Consider the following 21,241-nt stretch of genomic DNA (forward strand, 5'->3'; position numbering starts at 1 on the left):
CTCACCTGTCTGCAGACACAGACTTGAGTCCCAAGCCTTGGCAACTCTTAACATTGATATGTGCCAAAAACGTATTACCTCCATTTCTCTAGGATCACATGACATCTTAGGCCGGGTTCACATTTGCGCCTGTGTGCACAGCGTACGATCCACATCGATCTGCATGAGGACATATCTTTAACATAGTGTACACAGTGAAATGTTTTTGCATGCGTTCGCTTGTGGATGCGTAGCTTTGAGGTGCAAGAGCAACATTTGCATGCGGACGATTACATCAAAACAATGCATTAGTGACTATGGGAACGCATTGGTACGCAATGACGAACTTTAGACTGCGCATGTCCAGAAAATTACGTCACCGCCCCCACCATGCGCATAAAAACCGCAAACGCAAGGCAAAATGCATTTAAACGCAGCGTTTTTGTTTGCGTCATGCGCAAGATCATGTGCAGGTGTGAGCATGCTTTTGTATGAGTTTGCGTATGCAGACGATACGCTGTGGACACATACGCAAATGTGAACTTAGCCTTTTTCGCTCCTTAAACTGTGGCGCATTTTATGGAATCCTGAAAAGTTTTACATATCACTATTAAGTACAGCTGATAGATGTTTGACCAATCAAAATAATAACAGACTAATCTAATTAAAATCTGCCTCATCCGCCAGTAAACGGATCCAAATTTGTTAGACAATCACTATGATTTAAGTTTGTAAATGGATGTCCGAAAGACAACATCATTGCATGCAACGGGGACCTTCTTCAGGACAGAAGAGAAGAGGAAATGAGAACAAGGCTATAAATGTCTGGATTCACACTTCTCATGGTCCGTGTATAGATTTCAGTAATATCCTTATAAACACAAACAATGCTGCTAGTTTGGGTTTGTAGAGGCGCTGCGGGAGCGAAAATCACGGGCTGTACACAAACGGTGAAACGCAAGTATATGAAGACGGACTCAAATCCGTGTGTATAAATCCAGAGTGCAAGACCCCAACAATCCTGATAGACACCGCTGTACACATCCTGATGAGCCGCATGTCCGGTTACCTTGAAGTACTCTCTCCTGGTCTGTTTGGATCGCCGCCTCTCCTCTGCTTGCCACACTGCGCACTCTGCGGACGGCCATCCTTGCTCATTAATCCGGTCCTTCTCCCCATCCTACAAAAATATAATATATACACACACTGGTCAAAAAATAAAGAGAACACTCAAACACATCCTAGATCTGAATGAATGAAGTATTCTCATTGAATACTTTGTTCTGTACAAAGTTGAATGTGCTGACCACAAAATCACACAAAAATCATCAACGGAAATAAAATGTAGTAACAATCGGAGGCCTGGATTTGGAACGATACTCAAAATATAAGTGGAAAATCAAATTACAGGCCTGTCCAACTTCAGTGGAAATGCCTCAAGACAAGGAAATGATGCTCAGTAGTGTGTGTGGCCTTCCCGTGCCTATATGATCTCCCTACAATGCCTGGGCATGCTCCTGATGAGTCGGTGGATGGTCTCATGAGGGATCTCCTCCCAGACCTGGACTAAAGCATCTGCCAACTCCTGGACAGTCTGTGGTGCAACGTGACATTGGTGGATGGAGCGAGACATGATGTCCCAGATGTGCTCAATCGGATTCAGGTCGGGGGAACGGGCGGGCCAGTCCATAGCTTCAATGCCTTCATCTTGCAGGAACTGCTGACACACTCCAGCCACATGAGGTCTGGCATTGCCCTGCATTAGGAGGAACCCAGGCCAACCGCACCAGCATATGGTCTCACAAGGGGTCTGAGGATCTCATCTCGGTACCTAATGGCTGTCAGGCTATCTCTGGCAAGCACATGGTGGGCTGTGCGGCCCTCCAAAGAAATGCCACCCCACACCATTACTGACCCACTGCCAAACCGGTCATGCTGAAAGATGTTGCAGGCAGCAGAACGTTCTCCACGGCGTCACCAGACTCTGTCTCATCTTTCACATGTGCTCAGTGTGAACCTGCTTTCATCTGTGAAGAGCACAGGGCGCCAGTGGTGAATTTGCCAATCCTGGTGTTCTGTGGCAAATGCAAAGCATCTTGCATGGTGCTGGGCTGTAAGCACAACTCTCATCTGTGGACGTCAGGCACTCAGACCACCCTCATGGAGTCGGTTTCAATGTTTGTGCAGACACATGCACATTTGTGGCCTGCTTGAGGTTATTTTGCAGGGCTCTGGCAGTGCTCCTCCTGTTCCTCCTTGCACAAAGGCTGAGCTAGCGGTCCTGCTGCTGGGTTGTTGTCCTCCTATGGCTCCCTCCACGTCTCCTGGTGTACTGGCCTGTCTCCTGGTAGGGCCTCCAGCCTCTGGACACTATGCTGACAGACAGCAAACCTTCCTGCCACAGCTCACATTGATGTGCCATCCTGGATGAGCTGCACTACCTAAGCCACTTGTGTGGGTTGTAGAGTCCGTCTCATGCTACCATGAGTGTGAAAGCACAACCAACATTCAAAAGTGACCAAAACATGAACCAGAAAGCATTGGTACTGAGATGTGGTCTGTGGTCCCAACCTGCAGAACCACTCCTTTATTGATTGTGTCTTGATAATTGCCAATAATTTCCATCTGTTGTCTATTCCATTTGCACAAAAGCATGTGAAATTGATTGTCAATCAGTGTTGCTTCCTAAGTGGACAGTTTGATTTCACAGAAGTTTGATTTACTTGGAGTTATATTCTGTTAAGTGTTCCCTTTATTTTTTGAGCAAAATATATACACATACATATTATATACATGTACATACACACACACACACACGTATAGTATAGTATATAGTGTAAGTCAGGAGCAGACGACCGTATTTTCAATCTGAGTGCAACCCAACAAAACATCGGGACTGATGCTATTCTATGACATACAGGTCCTTCTCAAAAAATTAGCATATAGTGTTAAATTTCATTATTTACCATAATGTAATGATTACAATTAAACTTTCATATATTATAGATTCATTATCCACCAACTGAAATTTGTCAGGTCTTTTATTGTTTTAATACTGATGATTTTGGCATACAACTCCTGATAACCCAAAAAACCTGTCTCAATAAATTAGCATATCAAGAAAAGGTTCTCTAAACGACCTATTACCCTAATCTTCTGAATCAACTAATTAACTCTAAACACATGCAAAAGATACCTGAGGCTTTTATAAACTCCCTGCCTGGTTCATTACTCAAAACCCCCATCATGGGTAAGACTAGCGACCTGACAGATGTCAAGAAGGCCATCATTGACACCCTCAAGCAAGAGGGTAAGACCCAGAAAGAAATTTCTCAACAAATAGGCTGTTCCCAGAGTGCTGTATCAAGGCACCTCAATGGTAAGTCTGTTGGAAGGAAACAATGTGGCAGAAAACGCTGTACAACGAGAAGAGGAGACCGGACCCTGAGGAAGATTGTGGAGAAGGACCGATTCCAGACCTTGGGGAACCTGAGGAAGCAGTGGACTGAGTCTGGTGTGGAAACATCCAGAGCCACCGTGCACAGGCGTGTGCAGGAAATGGGCTACAGGTGCCGCATTCCCCAGGTAAAGCCACTTTTGAACCATAAACAGCGGCAGAGGCGCCTGACCTGGGCTACAGAGAAGCAGCACTGGACTGTTGCTAAGTGGTCTCAAGTACTTTTTTCTGATGAAAGCAAATTTTGCATGTCATTCGGAAATCAAGGTGCCAGAGTCTGGAGGAAGACTGGGGAGAAGGAAATGCCAAAATGCCTGAAGTCCAGTGTCAAGTACCCACAGTCAGTGATGGTGTGGGGTGCCATGTCAGCTGCTGGTGTTGGTCCACTGTGTTTCATCAAGGGCAGGGTTAATGCAGCTAGCTATCAGGAGATTTTGGAGCACTTCATGCTTCCATCGGCTGAAATGCTTTATGGTGATGAAGATTTCATTTTTCAGCACGACCTGGCACCTGCTCACAGTGCCAAAACCACTGGTAAATGGTTTACTGACCATGGTATTACTGTGCTCAATTGGCCTGCCAACTCTCCTGACCTGAACCCCATAGAGAATCTGTGGGATATTGTGAAGAGAAAGTTGAGAGACGCAAGACCCAACACTCTGGATGAGCTTAAGGCCGCTATTGAAGCATCCTGGGCCTCCATAACATCTCAGCAGTGTCACAGGCTGATTGCCTCCATGCCACGCCGCATTGAAGCAGTCATTTCTGCCAAAGGATTCCCGACCAAGTATTGAGTGCATAACTGAACATTATTATTTGATGGTTTTTTGGTTTGTTATTAAAAAACACTTTTATTTGATTGGATGGGTGAAATATGCTAATTTATTGAGACAGGTTTTTTGGGTTATCAGGAGTTGTATGCCAAAATCATGAGTATTAAAACAATAAAAGACCTGACAAATTTCAGTTGGTGGATAATGAATCTATAATATATGAAAGTTTAATTGTAATCATTACATTATGGTAAATAATGAAATTTAACACTATATGCTAATTTTTTGAGAAGGACCTGTATAGGAGCCCACTTTCCCTAGAGCTCAGGCACAATGCAGTATCAAGCCTCCATATTGTACAGAGCAGGATTAGGACCCCACTGTCATTCACTGCGGTATTACTGTATGCCTCCGTCCCCTGCAGGGCTCCAGTGCGCACCTCCTTCACATCTGAGCAGCGCAAAAGTAGAAACTTTTATTTCTTAACTCGTATCTAAATTTTAGCTCCTCAGATTCATAAAGGAAGAAAACTACTAAGAAGTGTATTAAGAATTAAAAGGTTTTACCTGCCAATTGCATGGAGATAATTGGGAGTGATCCCCTGAAGAACAACTGAAAATATAGAAACAGGGTGTAAATGTATACATCTGGTAAAGTCAGAATACCTATAGACGACAGAAAAAAACGCATCATAAACCGTTGCACAATTAGATGAAGCAGATTTAGAATGCAAAACCGCCTGCAATTATCTGGGATTTTCCACCGATAACATCTGTTCTATGAGCAATACAATTGAACAAATCAGTATTAGAAGCCATAATAGCAGTGAACAATTATACTAGACTTTCAGGTATACGGTGTGCCTTACACCACTGGCAGACACAGAGAGTAGTCTGCAATCCAATAACTCATAATGCACAGCTGCTCCTGCTTTGGAGGTGGCAGTGGCCCCTCTTCCCTCTTGGGCCCCTGAGCGGCGGTGCAGGTTGCACCAGTGATATGTCCGCCCCAGCCTCACACAGCAGACTGCCTGCCACATGGAGAGCAGCAGCATGAGAAAACATCGCTTCACATGGCACAATACTGCCACCTGCTGGTGAATACAGGTATCCGCAGAATGCATTTTTCTTAATTAGGCTGCTTTGATACATTGCAGCCGCAGCGCGAGGGGTTTCATTTTTGTTTTATTTGTAGCGATTGTGGTAGAACTGCATCAGTTTCCATCATTTTTTATTTATTTATTTTTTTAACTGTTGATGATGCGGCACTGCCACAATTGCGGCAAAAATATGCACCGTGGAGGAGGCATTGTGAATGCAGCCTAAGGATATTCCTAGTATGTTTCTGAAAAGTTGAGCGGAAGAAGAGGGCTACATGCATAGCTGTAATGTTATAAGGACACAGTCCATAACCCACCCAGCAACATTTACAGCAACAAGCTTCATAAGTTCCAGGATCTTTACATGTGTTGCCCAAGCCTAGGCCGTCACTGAGATTGGTTGGGTCTGACACCCATTCATCTCTGGTGACAGCTAGATGTAAGCGTCAATGGAGCCGAGCAGCGTCGCTCTGTAGACTGCGCCACGGCCGACGACGGCCGCCGCGCTCCTACAGAAATTAATAGCACCGGATCTGCATTTCTCCGATGGATCTGCACGGTTCTGGCTCCATTCACCGCTTACCTCTGGCCGCTCTGGAGTTGGAAATAGCAGATTTGAAATGGAAAAAAAAAAAAACGGTAAAAGTGACAAATACCCGACTGGTCACTTTATTAGAGACATTTGCCTTTTTCACTAGCGGAATTCTCCTGAATGGAATTAGGACACGAGACCCCGGAGATCATCACAACAATGGAAAGAGCGAGTGCGTGAGTTAGGGTTAGCGTGAAACCACGTCAGACTGGGAAAACTGAGTGATCAGACGGGACTCGGGTCATGTGCTCTAGAGCAGAGGTCCCCAACTCCAGTCCTCAAGGCCCACCAACAGGTCATGTTTTCAGGATTTCCTTTGCATTGCACAGGTGATGCAATTATTACCTGGGCAAGACTAAGGAAATCCTGAAAACATGAAATGTTGGTGGGCCTTGAGGACTGGAGTTGGGGACCCCTGCTCTAGAGTAGCCGCAAGCATCGTTTCCAGAATTGATCCAATGAGGCAAACTGCGCCAAATGCAACGCTCTACAGCGCAGATCACTAATCCTTAGCAAAGATGGGCTTTATCAGGTGGCCAGTGCCATGGCCATCTATGGAGACAGAGGCTGAGAGGGCAATAACTGGAGCACTGAGCAGTGGCAATACATTGCTTGGCCAGGGGAACTATCATGAGGGTCACAATTTGGCACAAGAATCATGAATTGATGGCTCAGGCTGGAGGATGTGGAATAATTGTGAGGGGAATGTTTTTCTTGGCGCATCCTGTGTCCTCCAATACCTGTGGATGGTTATATCATGTCAGCACCTCCAACATGAGGCAAGCAGGGCTGTGGAGTCAGAGTTGGAGTCGATATAAAATGGACCGACTACTGAAATATATAATAAATAGGGTAGAGTAGTACAATGCAGGATGTGCTGTAAATGTTTTCAGAAGAATTTTGGAAAGTTATGAAATGTCCTATAAATGTCTGTTCTGTTCCTGATCTAAGGATCTCGGCTTGTACTTGAGATCTTGAGATGAATCTGTGCTGCACTTTATGTACATGCCCAGTATTGACCAGTGCTGTGGAGTCGTAGATGAGATGAATCTGTGCTGCACTTTATGTACATGCTCAGTAGTGACCAGTGCTGTGGAGTCTAGTGGAGATGAATCTGTGCTGCACTTTATGTACATGTTCAGTAGTGACCAGTGCTGTGGAGTCTAGTGGAGATGAATCTGTGCTGCACTTTATGTACATGCTCAGTAGTGACCAGTGCTGTGGAGTCTAGTGGAGATGAATCTGTGCTGCACTTTATGTACATGCTCAGTAGTGACCAGTGCTGTGGAGTTATAGTGGAGATGAATCTGTGCTTAATGCACATGCTCAGTAGTGCGGCAGTGGGGTGGAGTCAGAGTTCTGATATGTCCTATAAATGTCTGTTCTGTTCCTGATCCAAGGATCTCTGCTTGTACTAGAGATGAATCTGTGCTGCACTTTATTCACATGCTCAGTAGTGACAAGTGCTGTGGAGTCAGAAGTTGAGGCATTGGAGTAGGTTTTTTGGCTTACTAACTCCACATCCCTGGCGGTAAGGCAAGACGCTATGCAGTCATGGAGCAATATTCCTGCAGGACAACTTCAGCATTTGCTGGGTGCTGTGGCGCACACCTGTAATGCTAGCTACTATGGGAGGCTTGGGCTGTTGGATCACTTGAGCTTGTCAGTTCTGGTCCATTCTGTGCTATGTGGATCAGGGGTCTTCTCTGTCCTCAGCATCAATATGGTGACTCTGAGCCAGCTGCTGGGAGACACTATGTTGATGGGGGATGGGATGTCCTTGATCAAAAAATAAAAAAAAAGGGGTTCTTAACATGTATCAGAGCACTAAAGAAAACTAAACAAACTTCAGCTTTTAGTAAACTCTACACCACGGTGAATTACTGCGGTTCTGGAAGTCTAACATGCAGCTGGAGTCTCTAAAAAAGTGCCTTATCATTGTGAGCATATACAAAACATAACGTACAATAACAAATTATACTGTGGCACTGGGTTAGCCAGAAAAATCGATGTGAATACTTTTCTGCCCAATAATGACAAAAGTATTCTCGGAGTGATTCCTTTATTGGCTAACCAGAAAATAATATGTTTGCAGCTTGGAGAGCACAGAGGCTCCTTCTTCAGGCAGGATTATAAATAAGTTAACAAAAAAGTCACAATCTGTGGAAGAATTCCTCAATATCACTACAAAACTGAGCCATATCAAGCTCTTTTGTGGGACAGAATGTTAGTCCCTTTGTTAGTCCCACGCCTGTGGGAAAACTTTTCTCTGGACCTGGACATTGTATGACAGACTTAAAACTCTTAATACTAAAAATTTGGGAATTCAAACAGATAAAGAAGTTTTATTCTTTGACACTAGGACTCAAGTTAACACCTGGATTTATGATTCACTACATGGATACAATTCACATCTCCACCAGACGGACTCCAGATAACCAAGATCATCATTCCCACTGCCTCTTCATTTGTAAGAAAATGCCCGATTTGATTTCCTTGGCTTATTTTTAGGAGGCTTCGCCTCTCCCACCTCATGAACTAATGTCCTGCTGTAATATCCCTTAAATATTGTGCTTTTTTCTTATTAATCTATTTGTAATCCTGCCTGAAAAAGGAACCTCTGTGCTCTGAAAGCTGCAGACATATTTTCTGGTTAGCCAATAAAGGAATTGCTCAGAGAGTACTTTTGTGATCATTGGGCAGAAAAGTATACAAAACATACAAAGAGAACGGAAGCTAAAGGTACCTTCATGCTGAGCAACTTTACAACGAGAACGACAACGATCCGTGACGTTGCAGCGTCCTGGATAGCGATCTCGCTGTGTTTGACAGGATCCTGCTGCGACATCGCTGGTCGGAGCTAGAAGTCCAGAACTTTATTTGGTCGTCAGGTTGGTGTGATTCGTCATGTTTGACAGCAAAAGCAACGATGCCAGCAATGTTTTTTCATGGAGCGAACAACCAGCGAGAACAATAAGTGCGTCACTGGATCGCTCCTGCATCGTTCTGGAGCTGCTGTGTTTGACATCTACAGCGACCTAACAGCGACGCTCCAGCGATCTAGTTTAGGTCGGATCGTTGTCTATATCGCTGCAGCGTCGCTGAATGTGATGGTACCTTAAGAAATCCCCTGTGAGACGGCATGCAATAAAAAGCGATGGTTATAAGATAACAGCAATTTGGAAGTAGGGGCCACACTCACACGCTTCGGACGAAACTGACATTTGGAAGAAGTCAGAGGACAGCACTTCTCACTTCTTTCAGATGTCAGTTTCATCCAAAAGCAATAAAAGTAGAGCTCAACATAAGCGGCAGCTGACAGAGTCACACGAGTCCTGGTGCCGCCATCACTGGCATGGCACCGGATCGGAGTACATACTGTTTTTTTCTTTTAGATGGGGGAATATTGTAATTGAGAGGGAATTGGCCGAGTAATGGACCACCCCTTTAAATCCGTCAGAACAAGACACAGTGGCTCTCCTTTTTGGCACATATCATGGGGCATCCCATCCACCAAGTCCTTTATTATGGCCAAATGCCCCAATTGCACATATAAGTTGTCTTCGTAAGACCGCCAGGTAAAATGAAGGTGATGTAAAATGGCACAATAATGCGTTCAACACCGGAGTTCACCCCTAGTAAATCGCTAAGCATTAGATACCTTGACACCCGCCCCGCGGCTCTCGTCCTCTGGAAGAGCTTTTCACTGAATGACGTTCTATAACTTAATGGCCTCCGTCTGTTCCACAAGAATCAATCAAACCAACCAAACCCAAAGACGAAGAAGGCAGGAGGAGAGAGTTAGGAAAGTGGAGAGTTGTTAGTTTTGTCAGGAAAGGGAAGAAACAGATTAAGATTAAATGTCTATTCTACAGACAGCGGAGAGCAGAAGAAGTCAGAGTAGTGTTAAATAGTTATTAAGGGTAATGAGACTTTTAGGGGGAAAATTCTTGCATTTTTCTAATACTAAAATGCATCCATTTTTTATTACTAATTGTTCAGGCTGGAATAAAACATTTCCATCAGTTTTGCTTGTGCAGCTTCTATACAGCACAATACACAGCAAGCTGCAGAATGCCACGAGCAGATCCATTACACTGTGACAACGCCGGTCTGTACCCTTATCTCTCCTCTCCTGGACGGTTCTTTAAACAGATTTATGAGCACAGCAAATCTCAGCTCTGATCTGAACATAAATCAGCCTATGAAACCAATCAGGAGAGAAGAGATCGGGGATGGAGACAGGGATCTGCTAGTGAAAGGAATTCTGCAGCTTGTCACGTGATACATATGCAGGAGAAAACAATATGTTCAAACCAAACTCACAAGCCCCCAAAAGTATCCGTAGCCTTTACAGACCTGCGAAGATGGCATGCAGTGCCAATATTGGAGTTCTAAACCATAAAAAAATAAAAAAATATTGATCATTGGGGGGGGTCCGACCACTGCTACCCCCAGGGATACAAGAACAGATCTCTGGATTCAGACCCCATCTTGAACAGAGGAGAAACCTCACATGGGACTGCAGGAGAAAGCAGGGTACAAAACCCCATTCTCAAAATTACTGGGGTTTCCCAGGTGTAGGACCCCCAGTGATCAGTAAGTTATAGGGGAAGGATATAACTTACGGTTTTGAGAATCACTCAATAAAGCTCAACTCCAAATGTATCTTACCCCTACTTTACTGAATAAATGTGAGGAGTATCTGGGTATGGGGCTGTTAACATCACGACATTGTCATCTACGGATCGAGCACATGTGAGAACTACAGAAAGAGACTGGGCATAATTGTACTACGCCCAACCATTAGGGGCTACAGCTCGGCCAAGCGGCATCATTAAATACCTGTTTTGTGGTTTTAAAACGTACCTCGCACTAAATGTGAACAGGCTCCTTGCACATGTTAGAGTAACAACCACCTCGAGGAAAACGCGCCTCGGGGTTGCGGGCCCACCTCTTGGCACAGAGTAATAGGTAAGCAATAATATGGTTGACATGCAGTGCACACGGTTTTAGCATTTTCATGGCTGCTGTGTGTGGTCAGCACGGAGATCCATGCCTTGATCTCCATATATTCACAGGCCCTGCGCAGTTATATACGTGTATATTTAGTACGGCTATTGCAATATTCACAGCTATAGTATATGCATATCCTCATGACTCTTGCTGCCCCTCGGTGTGCCCCTTTATGCTCCAGTCTTCACCTTTCATCCTGATTTTTATCATACCCTTCTTGATATATTCTGCAGTGTTTTCTGTCATTTAGTAAATTGATATTTTTTTGTATATTTTAGGGAGTGGGGGGGTCTATGGGCCCCGTATTTTCCTTGACTTCCCATGTTCAGATGACTGTAATAGTAATTATTAGGCATTTACAAGATCCTGTATTATTTTAGTGGTGTAAGCAGGCAGAGGGGGTGCCGACACTCAATGGTTGGCATAGGGCACTATTCCCAGAATCAAGGCAGTGCGACATGGTGTGTTCTCCTTACTATGTCGATTTGCGTGACCTCTTGATGATCTGCGACTGCTGACATCTCACTTGCACATGCATGAAGCAATACAAGTTCTAAATGCATGCTAATTCTGATTATGCAGTCCTATAATATAATAAAATGGCTTTAAAAAGGGAGTCTGACACCAGGTCGCCTGATCGGAGATACATTCCAACCCAAGAATTCCAGAGTGGAAAGATTTAACGGATCCTCTGCAGCTTACTTATGTCATACTCTAGTTTGGCCAGCAGATGTCGCCATTGCTCCCCTGGCTTTGCATGTGGTTTATTATTTCTGTGAATAAAGATTGTACTTTCTTTTTTTAACCATTTGTGGTCACGCCCGGGCGTCACTGGTTGGTAGATTACATACGTTATGTGGCCGGCAATATCAGTCCTTGGTGGTGGCATTATGTGGTTCCGATATTACGGTTTGCAGCTTTGGTGTGGGTACATAAATGTAAAAATAGCTCTATAAAGCACAGGCTATTGATCACACACATCCTGCAGTGTAAAAGGGCGTGCTACCTGTTGTGCTTTTCTTGCTGTAGTAATTGTGCTGCTATTTTCCTCAGGTCTGTTACTTCCTTTATTTCATCCTCTTCTTCCTCTTCTAACAACTGCTCCTTCTGAATCCTGACATGAAAAAAAACACAAGAAAATCACGCTCCCGGACAGGATTGGTTGATTCGCGTCGCTGCAGCGGAAATAATGTTTTGCAAATATACAGAAATGCAAAGCCCATAAAATGTGTTATACAGGTTATACAGACTCCATGGAGGTCTCTGAAAAAGGAAGATCAAATATACATGTGCAAACAAAAGCCTGCAAACCCCTGGGGGGTAAAGGCGGTAGTCTCAGCAAAAACTGCACAGGGGTAAGGAACGGACCACCCCGAGAGTCTGGCACCCAAAGCAAGAGGACCCCACAGCCAGCCAGGAATGTAAATGGTTTACGCATACGCTTTGGCTGGCCTTGCCCAGCAGGGCTAATGGTTTACCATGGCAGGCACTGCCATCCTGCTGCTCCTCTTCATAGGAGATCATTACTTTCAATGTAGGCGATTTTTTTTTTAGTTCCTGAAGGGGTCAAGTACTATGTAGAAAGTGGAAACAAAAATCCTAATCCAGAAATCGGTTAAAAAAAAAAAAAAAAAAAATAAGTTGTCAGTGTTGCCACATCCATAGAAGAATGATTTATCCAGATGTTTAGTTACTGGTTATAAATCCATAAAATAAAAGCTCCAGAAAAGTCACTTTTTGGTCACCACTCCTCCCATTAAAACATTGTACGTACTCCAAAATGGTACAAAAAAAAAAAAATTACAGCTCTACTACATAGATGGAGGAGCACACAGCAGATAATGATGCACGACAAAGAACCCGTTTGTTTTGTCAGCACCATTATGGGGGTTCGGACGTAAGCCCCGACGGGACAACAAACAGGTTCCAGAACACTGTGAAAGCCCCTACAGGAGACGTCAGGGAAAAGGACGGACGAGCAGTCGGAATTTCAATGCCCGATCCTTTTGTCTTCAGCAGAGATAAGCTGCAGTCAGCGTTTCTCAGCGACTTTCTTAGCCAGATCTAACCCTAACAGATCGTGTTTTGATCTTAAATAACCAGTCACAGTTTTTACGTATCTGCGAGTGCATTTGTTCAGCTACCAAAATCAATCTTTGTCCTTTTTTTTCCCCAGTGACAATTTCATATATATATATATTTTTTTTTTTTTACCTGATATAGAGATCAGATATATAGATATTATATACCGGATTTTTCATATTATTAGACACTTTATTCCCCTCAAATTTTGGGGGAAAATGGGGGTGCGTCTTATAATTCGAATATACTTTAACGGCCACAGGGGAGCAGGGTCCCAGGATCGCTGGGAGGAGGTAAGAGTGGCGCGTTGCTGCAGGCCGGGATGAGATGTTTGGAGGTGCGCCACTGCGGGTGTTCAGTGGTGCGGGGGCTCCTCCAACATGTTGTTAAAGCCTGGAACCCCCGTACTTCCAAGGTTTACACTGCGGTGGACTCTGGGAAAATGACTGCCGGGGCAGCGCATGCAAAGATGGAGATGAGATCCCCGAACACCCAGAGCGTCGAACATCCAAACACCCCTTTCTCCCAGTCTGGGGTCCACAGCATCGCCCCACTCCTGCCTCTGCCAGCAGCAACCCTGGGACCCTGCTTCACTACAGCCACCACCCCCGGTAAGGAATAACACACATGGATTGTAAGAAAAGACACCATTTTATTAAAGGAAAGGGTTTTTTTTTTCCAATTTTTCTCCTCAAATTTTGGAGTGCCTCTTATAATCCGCAAAACACGGTGTGTCAGTGTGTGTGTCAGTGTGTGTGAGAGAGATGTATGTATGTATGTATGTATGTATGTATGTATGTATGTATGTATGTATGTACTGTATATACTCGAGTATAAGCCGAGATTTTCATCCCATTTTTTTGGGCTGAAAGTCCCCCTCTCGGCTTATACTCGAGTCATACCCGGGGGTCGGCACGGGAGGGGGAGCGGGGGGCTGTGTAATTATACTTACCTGGTCCCGGCGCGGTCCCTGGACGTTCCTGCTTCTTCCCCGGAGCTGCAGCTTCTTCCTGTATTGAACGGTCACATGGTACCGCTCATTACAGTAATGAATATGCGCTCCACCTCCCATAGAGGTGGAGCCACATATTCATTACTGTATATGAGCGGTAACGCTGCCCGCTCACTACAGGAAGAAGATGCAGCACCGGGGAAGAAGCAGGGACGCAGCGCCAGGATCAAGTAAGTATACGGGGAGGGGAGCGCTGCGCTGCGCGATAGTCACCTGCTCCTCAGTCCGGGTGTCGCTCTGTCTTCAGCAGTGACGCTCAGGTGAGAGGGCGCGGTGACGTACTCAGTGCGCGCCCTCTGCTGAACGTCAGTGCCGAAGACAGAGCCGCACGAGGATCAGGTAAAAGTGCCGGGGTCCTGAGCGAAGAGAGGTGAGTATGTGATTTTTATTTTTTTTTATGGCAGCAAAAGCAAATTGGGCAAGTGGCTGTACGGAGCATCTTATGGGGCCATAACACTTGTGCAGCACTATATGGGGCAAGTGACTGTACGGAGCATCTTATGGGACCATAACACTTGTGCAGCACTATATAGGGCAAATATCTCTATTGAGCATCTTATGGGGCCCTTATTACCCTTTATGGAGCATTATATGGGGCATATTTTAATATGGAGCATCTAATGGGCCCATCAAACTTTATGGAGCATTATATGAGGCTCCTGATTCAATATGGATATTCAAAAACACGTAACCTACTGATGTCTCAATTAATTTTACTTTTATTGGTATCTATTTTTACTTTTGAAATTTACCGGTAGCTGCTGCATTTTCCACCCTAGGCTTATACTCGAGTCATTAAGTCTTCCCAGCTTTTTGTGGCAAAATTAGGGGGGGTCGGCTTATACGTATGTATGTATGTATGTATGTATGTATGTATGTATGTATGTATGTATATATATATATATATATATACACACACACACTCACAAGTGTGTGTGTGTGTGTGTGTGTGTATTTTTTTTTATTTTTCCCTGATAATCTGATAATTATCTGGAAGCAGCACACCATCTCAAGTAGAAAAACTGCTATTTAATAGCCCATCATGTGACGTTTCGACTGTGTAAGCCTTTCTTAATATGATATATTTTTTACATTTTAAACTTAAAAGTAGACTAAGAGCGTAAAAAATACCTTTGTTCCTCTTCCCACTCTTCGTTTTCTTCAACTTTCTCGGATTTATCACTTAGTTTCCCTCTTTCCTTAAATAAATAGGGAGACAAAGACCTCAGAGATGCAAGACAGTGAAAAGAGGGACCATCGTGCAGTTTACATCTGTACAACAAGTACCTTAATATAAGAAACAAAGGGACCAGTGAGCTGAACGTCACTGTGATCTGTGTCTTCAGCGCTGGGGTCGTAGTCATAAATCTCCTGATCGTGACCTGAAAGAATAAAAAAAAATGATATACAGTCAAAATCAGAATTTCACAATGACAAAAATCTGTATACAAACACCCAAACTCTCATAAGTATGTGTCTTGTGTTGGGTGTTTTTTAGGGAATTTTTGCAATGTATTTATAAAAATAAATGGGGAAAAAACCTTATATGAAAATCTTTACAGAAATAGAATATGAATGACGCTGAGTGTCCACTTTGCAGCACTGATGTGCCTGAAGAATTTTTTTTTCCTTTTTATACACTGCTCAAAAAAAATAAAGGGAACACTAAAATCCCACATCCTAGATATCACTGAATGAAATATTCCAGTTGTAAATCTTTATTAATTACATAGTGGAATGTGTTGAAAACAATAAAACCTAAAAATTATCAATGTAAATCACAACTAATATCCCATGGAGGTCTTGAGTTGGAATGATGCTCAAAATCAAAGTGGAAAATGAAGTTACCGGCTGATCCAGCTTCAGTGGAAATGCCTCAAGACAAGGAAATGATGCTCAGTAGTGTGTGTGGCCTCCACGTGCCTGTATGACCTCCCTACAATGCCTGGGCATGCTCCTAATGAGGCAACGGATGGTCTCCTGAGGGATCTCCTCCCAGACCTGGACTAAAGCATCCGCCAAGTCCTCGACAGTCTGTAGTGCAACATGACGTTGGTGGATGGAGCGAAACATGATGTCCCAGATGTGTTCAATCGGATTCAGGTCTGGGGAACGGGCAGGCCAGTCCATAGCTTCAATGCCTTCACACTGACACACTCCAGCCACATGGTCTGGCATTGTCCTGCTTTAGGAGGAACCCAGGGCCAACCACACCAGCATATAGTCTCACAGGGGGTCTGAGGATCTCATCTTGGTACCTAATGGCAGTCAGGCAACCTCTGGAGAGCAAATGAAGGGCTGTGCGGCCCTCCAAAGAAATGCCACCCCACACCATTACTGACCCACTGCCAAATCCGTCATGATTAAGGATGTTGCAGGCAGCAGGTCGCTCTCCACAGCATCTCCACATGTGCTCAGTGTGAACCTGCTTTCATCTGTGAAGAGCACAGGCCGCCAGTGGCGAATTCGCCAATTCTGGTGTTCTGTAGCAAATGCCAAGCGTCCTGCACAGTGTTGGGCTGTGAGCACAACCCCCATCTGTGGACGTTGGACACTCAGACCATACTCATGGAGTCGGTTTCTAACCGTTCGTGCAGACACATGCACATTTGTGGCCTGCTGGAGGTCATTTTGCAGGGCTCTGGCAAGGCTCCTCCTGTTCCTCCTTGCACAAAAGCTGAGGTAGCGGTCCTGCTGCTGGGTTGTTACCCTCCTATGGCCCCCTCCACGTCTCCTGGTGTACTTGCCTGTCTCCTGGTAGCGCCTCCAGCCTCTGGACACTACGCTGACAGACACAGCAAACCTTCTTGCCTCACCTCACATTGATGTGCCATCCTGGATGAGCTGAACTACCTGAGCCACTAGTGTGGGTTGTAGAGTCCGTCTCATGCTACCACGAGTGTGAAAGCATAACCAACATTCAAAAGTGACCAGAACATCAGCCAGAAAGCATTGGTACTGAGATGTGGTCTGTGGTCCCGACCTGCAGAACAACTCCTTTATTGAGTGTGTCTTGATAATTGCCAATAATTTCCATCTGTTGGCTATTCCATTTATACAACAGCATGTGAAATTGATTGTCAATCAGTGTTGCTTCCTAAGTGGACAGTTTGATTTCACAGAAGTTTGATTTACTTGGGAGTTATATTCTGTTAAGTGTTCCCTTTATTTTTTTGAGCAGTGTAGAAAAATCCAGACTGTATTCCTCCACCTTTGTAGTGCATGTCTAAGTCTTCTGTTGGATGTCTATTTTTGACATTCAAAAGTTGCTGAACATTTTCTTTTTTTTTTTTTTTTTAGTCTAGATGGCGCTAGACCGCCATCAACACAATGTGAACATATCTGTCCTGCAAGTTTGTCCGCATCACACTGCACTGGAGAAGCAGCTTACCTTTATGAGAGTCCAGCTTACTCCCTAGTAAATGATTGTCATTCTTCAGTGCCTGGTCTCTTGATTCGGATACCTGAGAGTGAAGGCTGATTGTATCGTCGTCAGAAGGCTGCACGCGAGAAGAGAATAAAGGGTGACAGGTCACTATAGTAAGAAATATCATGCGCCATAGGCAGATTTCACTCTCTGCGGAGATACAAGTAGATGGCAGACATGATGGCTGGACGGGCTGCGTCCACCTTCAGCCTCAGTGGCCACGTGGCGCCTATGTGCACTTCACAATCGGATCAATAGACAAAAACACATTATAGATTTATAAGACTTCTCATAACCAGAGAGGAGCGTTACACCACGTACTTCGGTTGTGGACAGACGCTTATCCCCGTTGTCACTGCCAATTCCAGAGTCGGGTCCATGGTTTTTACTTGGGTAAAAGTCTTCAATACTAGAAGTGGGAGAAAACAGAAAATAAAACGTGCTACATGTCATGATGGTGGACGTCCAAATCTTTAAAAGGAACTTATCAGGCGATTCATGCTGCTCAAACTGTGGGCAGCCTGGTATATCACTCTCCGAAACACTCTGGCATTTCAGACCTGTCTGGCGGGCTCCTCCCAGCACTGCTAGATGCCAGCGACAGGTCTCCGTCTATGTAGGCACGAGGGAGAGATCGGTCCCTCACATCTAGCAATGCCAAGAAGAACCCGGCGGCAGTGGAGTCGGACTAGTCTGGTCTCCAGCTTTAGGCCCCTGGCTGGATCTTCAAAGTATATTTTCTATGAACCGCCAGTGTTCATCCTGCCGCAGACAAAATAGTGAGGAGGTGAGCGGGCATGGCTGTGCCCCTGGGTCACAATCCATTGCATTTCTATATTTGGAGTTTTTTTTTTGCACCATATCATTTAAAATGGTGCACGTCATTCATGAATGTTGTGCGAAAAAAAATAACGCACCTTTACTTCCGGTCTTTGATCTTTTTGCATAAAGCCGCCCATTTTACTAAATGGTGCAAATTACCTAGTGTATATAAAATCACTCCAGGGTAAAAAATAGAAAACAGTTGCACAAAAATTTTCACAACTTTTTAGAGACGATGTAATTGATGAATGAAATGAGAAGTTAGAGAAAAAAAAAAAAAAAAAGTCAAAAAAGGCGCAAATGATATAGTTAATGTTTCCAAGTTTTAGGCCAGTTTCCCACAAGAGTGAAACATCGACCATTGAAAAAAACCTGGTCCGAACACCAAGTCTCTTGTCCTTAGCCATTTGCTTCATAGGCCGAAGCAACAACGGTGCAAGCTGCACGAATGTGTGAAAATGGCTTTGATCGCAATATTAAAAATAGGGTTAAAAAAAAGAGAAATTCCTGAGATATTTGTGAATTTTCTGCATTTTCCCATAAATATTGTTCTGATCTGGGGTTGTTTCATAGCAAGTTCTCATTGTGAATGACCGCTTTGACCTGTCTGTACGGCTGTGTACACACAGTGCAAGACTGACAGAAGGCAGAGTCACCAAAAAGCAGTTTCTGCTGCGCTTATTAGTCAGCCATCTTTTGTTCTGATCACTTCTTGAACTTTTTTCCCTTTTCTTTGTTTCTCACAATTTGAATTCAGGCTCAAGTATAGTGTAGGCCTGTAAACTATCATAGAAAGAAAAATAAAAAAAACCTTTTCTAAACCATCATTTTTTATTATGCTTAAGTCCAGTGTACCCCCTGCACCTCGGGAAAGCCGCATGACTGCATCAGAGCACCAGGGCCCAGCTGGAATAGTGAGCTCGGGTATTGGTTGACAATGAAAAATATTAAATATTAGTAAATGATTTTCTTTAAACAATTTAATAGTTTAGTTTCATGCAGAAAAAACAATAATGTTGGGAGAGCGCCGGGCACATACCTGTCTGTTAGAGGCTGAGAAGGGAGTCTTTTCACTAGAGGCGGCAAGTCCAGAGAGTCCGGCTTCTTCTCTGTCCGGCAGCAAGCGTGAATATTCAGAAACTTAAATATGTGAACTTTCCCTTTCAGGCAAATCTGTATCCGTACAAAAAATAAAAAAGATTATTCAATCTGATGAATTGGCAATAGATCTATTTAGATAATTTTGTAGACAAACTTCAAGAAAATATTGCTTAGCCTTCTCCTTATCTGTTCCAACTCTTGTTACGGAGCTTGTAAAATTCAAGACTTTTCAGTTCTGCATTCTTTATTCTCAGAAATTAAAATCGAAGTTATCCCCTCATCCATAGGCTCTGCACAGCCCAGTCCTGAAAGAAGGTGCACGCTCAGCCTTCACCTTATTTTCTATAGGACTGTAGATCACTCGACTATCACACGCAGTCCAGTAGACAATGATAGGTGTGGAGGCCGAGCTACATTCACAACGGGGCTGTATAGCCTGGTTCCAAGATTCCCGTTCTCGGCAACACTGCAGACCAGTAAAGATCAGCAAGATATCCACGATAATATAAATAAATTATACCTTGATTTTTGGAGGAATTAACCTTTAAAGGGGTAGTCTGAAACTAATATTCATTTTAATCCTAAAATGTCCAAATAATGTAATAGTCCAATCAGTTTTCTAATATAGTTTAATTAAAAAGTCCACACCGTTCCGGCTCTACTCTGCCTTTCTTTTTTCTTTTACTTAAGTTTTGATGGCAATTCGTTTGAGTATCCCTCATGTACTGGGGACTCTCAGATGGGATTATATAAAGGGGTGGGGGCTGCAGTCACTGCCGCAGGTTCTGTCCCCACCCTGAAATGAAACTTCATCAGCAACATCCATTTCAGGGACTGGGCTAGTCCCTGCTCTATTGAGCATGCGTCTGTTGCGAATTCCAAAGTACTGTGAGATTCTTTTCAATGCACAGTGACAGTGCGCTCCTTCGCTGGTTCTAATGGAGCAATCAAGAAAGCACAGTGTCGGTGTGCATTGTAAGGAGAGAACATAGCAAGAAAGGAGAGCAGAGACCAGTTTCACCCCCCAAAATTATTTTTCGGGGATAGACATGGTCTCTGCTGTCCTTGCTTGCCACGTTCTTGCCTTTCAATGCACTGTGACAGTGCGCTCTGTTACCAGCTTGTTACTTCTTATTTGAGCTGGTGAAGGAGCGCTGTGCATTGAAGAGAATATAGCACAGGGAGTTAATACTTAGCATGTCAGAACTGCTACATGCTCAGCATAACAGGGACTAGCCCAGCCCCTAAAACTAATAAGGTTACTGATGACGCTTCATTACAGGGTGGGCGCGAAGTGTGCAGCAGCGACCGCATCATCTGTTCCAATTATGTCCGGCTTGAGTATCCCAGCATGCACTGGGGATTCACAAATGAAAGGTCAAAAAGGAAGTAGGTAAAAAAGAAAAAGCAGTTAGGGTAGAGAGGGAATGGGAATTATTAATCCAAGTACCGTATATACTCAAGTATAAGCCGAGATTTTCAGCCCAAATTTTGGGGTTGAAAGTGCCCCCTCAGCTTGTACTCAAGTCATGGTCGGCGACAGGGTCAGCAGGTGAGGGGGAGAGAGGACTGTCGCATACTCACCTGCTCCCGGCGCTACTGGCACTGTCCCTGCCTGTCCCATGGTCTTCGGGTGCTGCAGCTCTTCCTCTGTCAGCGGTCATGTGGTACAGCTCATAAAAGTAATGAATATGGACTCCACTCCCATAGGGGTGGAGCTGCATATTCATTCCTGTAATGAGCGGTACCAGTGACCGCTGACAGAGGAAGAAGCTGCCGTGCCCGGAGACCATCTGTCCGGGAGAAGGAGCCAGGGACCGCGCCGGAGCAGGTGAGTATTTCATATTTACCTGTCCGCATTCCACCTGCCGGGCGCCGCTC

The 21,241-nt window shown here is 44.4% G+C and overlaps 1 protein-coding gene across 4 annotated transcripts in view; it reads right to left on the bottom strand.

Annotated features, from left to right (window-relative positions):
• Positions 1–21,241, bottom strand: part of LRCH2 (leucine rich repeats and calponin homology domain containing 2) — a 106,289-nt gene that overhangs the window by 26,809 nt on the left and 58,239 nt on the right. For 2 of the 4 annotated variants that reach the window (XM_069746906.1, XM_069746907.1), the window contains exons 6-14: positions 19,299–19,432; positions 17,759–17,846; positions 17,402–17,510; positions 15,298–15,392; positions 15,142–15,209; positions 11,923–12,030; positions 9,562–9,639; positions 4,776–4,821; positions 1,049–1,159 (exon numbers count right to left, since the gene is read on the bottom strand). In XM_069746906.1, coding sequence (XP_069603007.1) covers positions 1,049–1,159; positions 4,776–4,821; positions 9,562–9,639; positions 11,923–12,030; positions 15,142–15,209; positions 15,298–15,392; positions 17,402–17,510; positions 17,759–17,846; positions 19,299–19,432 — 837 coding nt within the window. The remainder of the gene's footprint in view (positions 1–1,048; positions 1,160–4,775; positions 4,822–9,561; positions 9,640–11,922; positions 12,031–15,141; positions 15,210–15,297; positions 15,393–17,401; positions 17,511–17,758; positions 17,847–19,298; positions 19,433–21,241) is intronic. The other 2 variants (XM_069746909.1, XM_069746908.1) reach the window with 1 other exon arrangement.

The sequence above is a fragment of the Ranitomeya imitator genome, chromosome 2, assembly GCF_032444005.1.
Source record: "Ranitomeya imitator isolate aRanImi1 chromosome 2, aRanImi1.pri, whole genome shotgun sequence".
Classification (NCBI taxonomy): domain Eukaryota; kingdom Metazoa; phylum Chordata; class Amphibia; order Anura; family Dendrobatidae; genus Ranitomeya; species Ranitomeya imitator.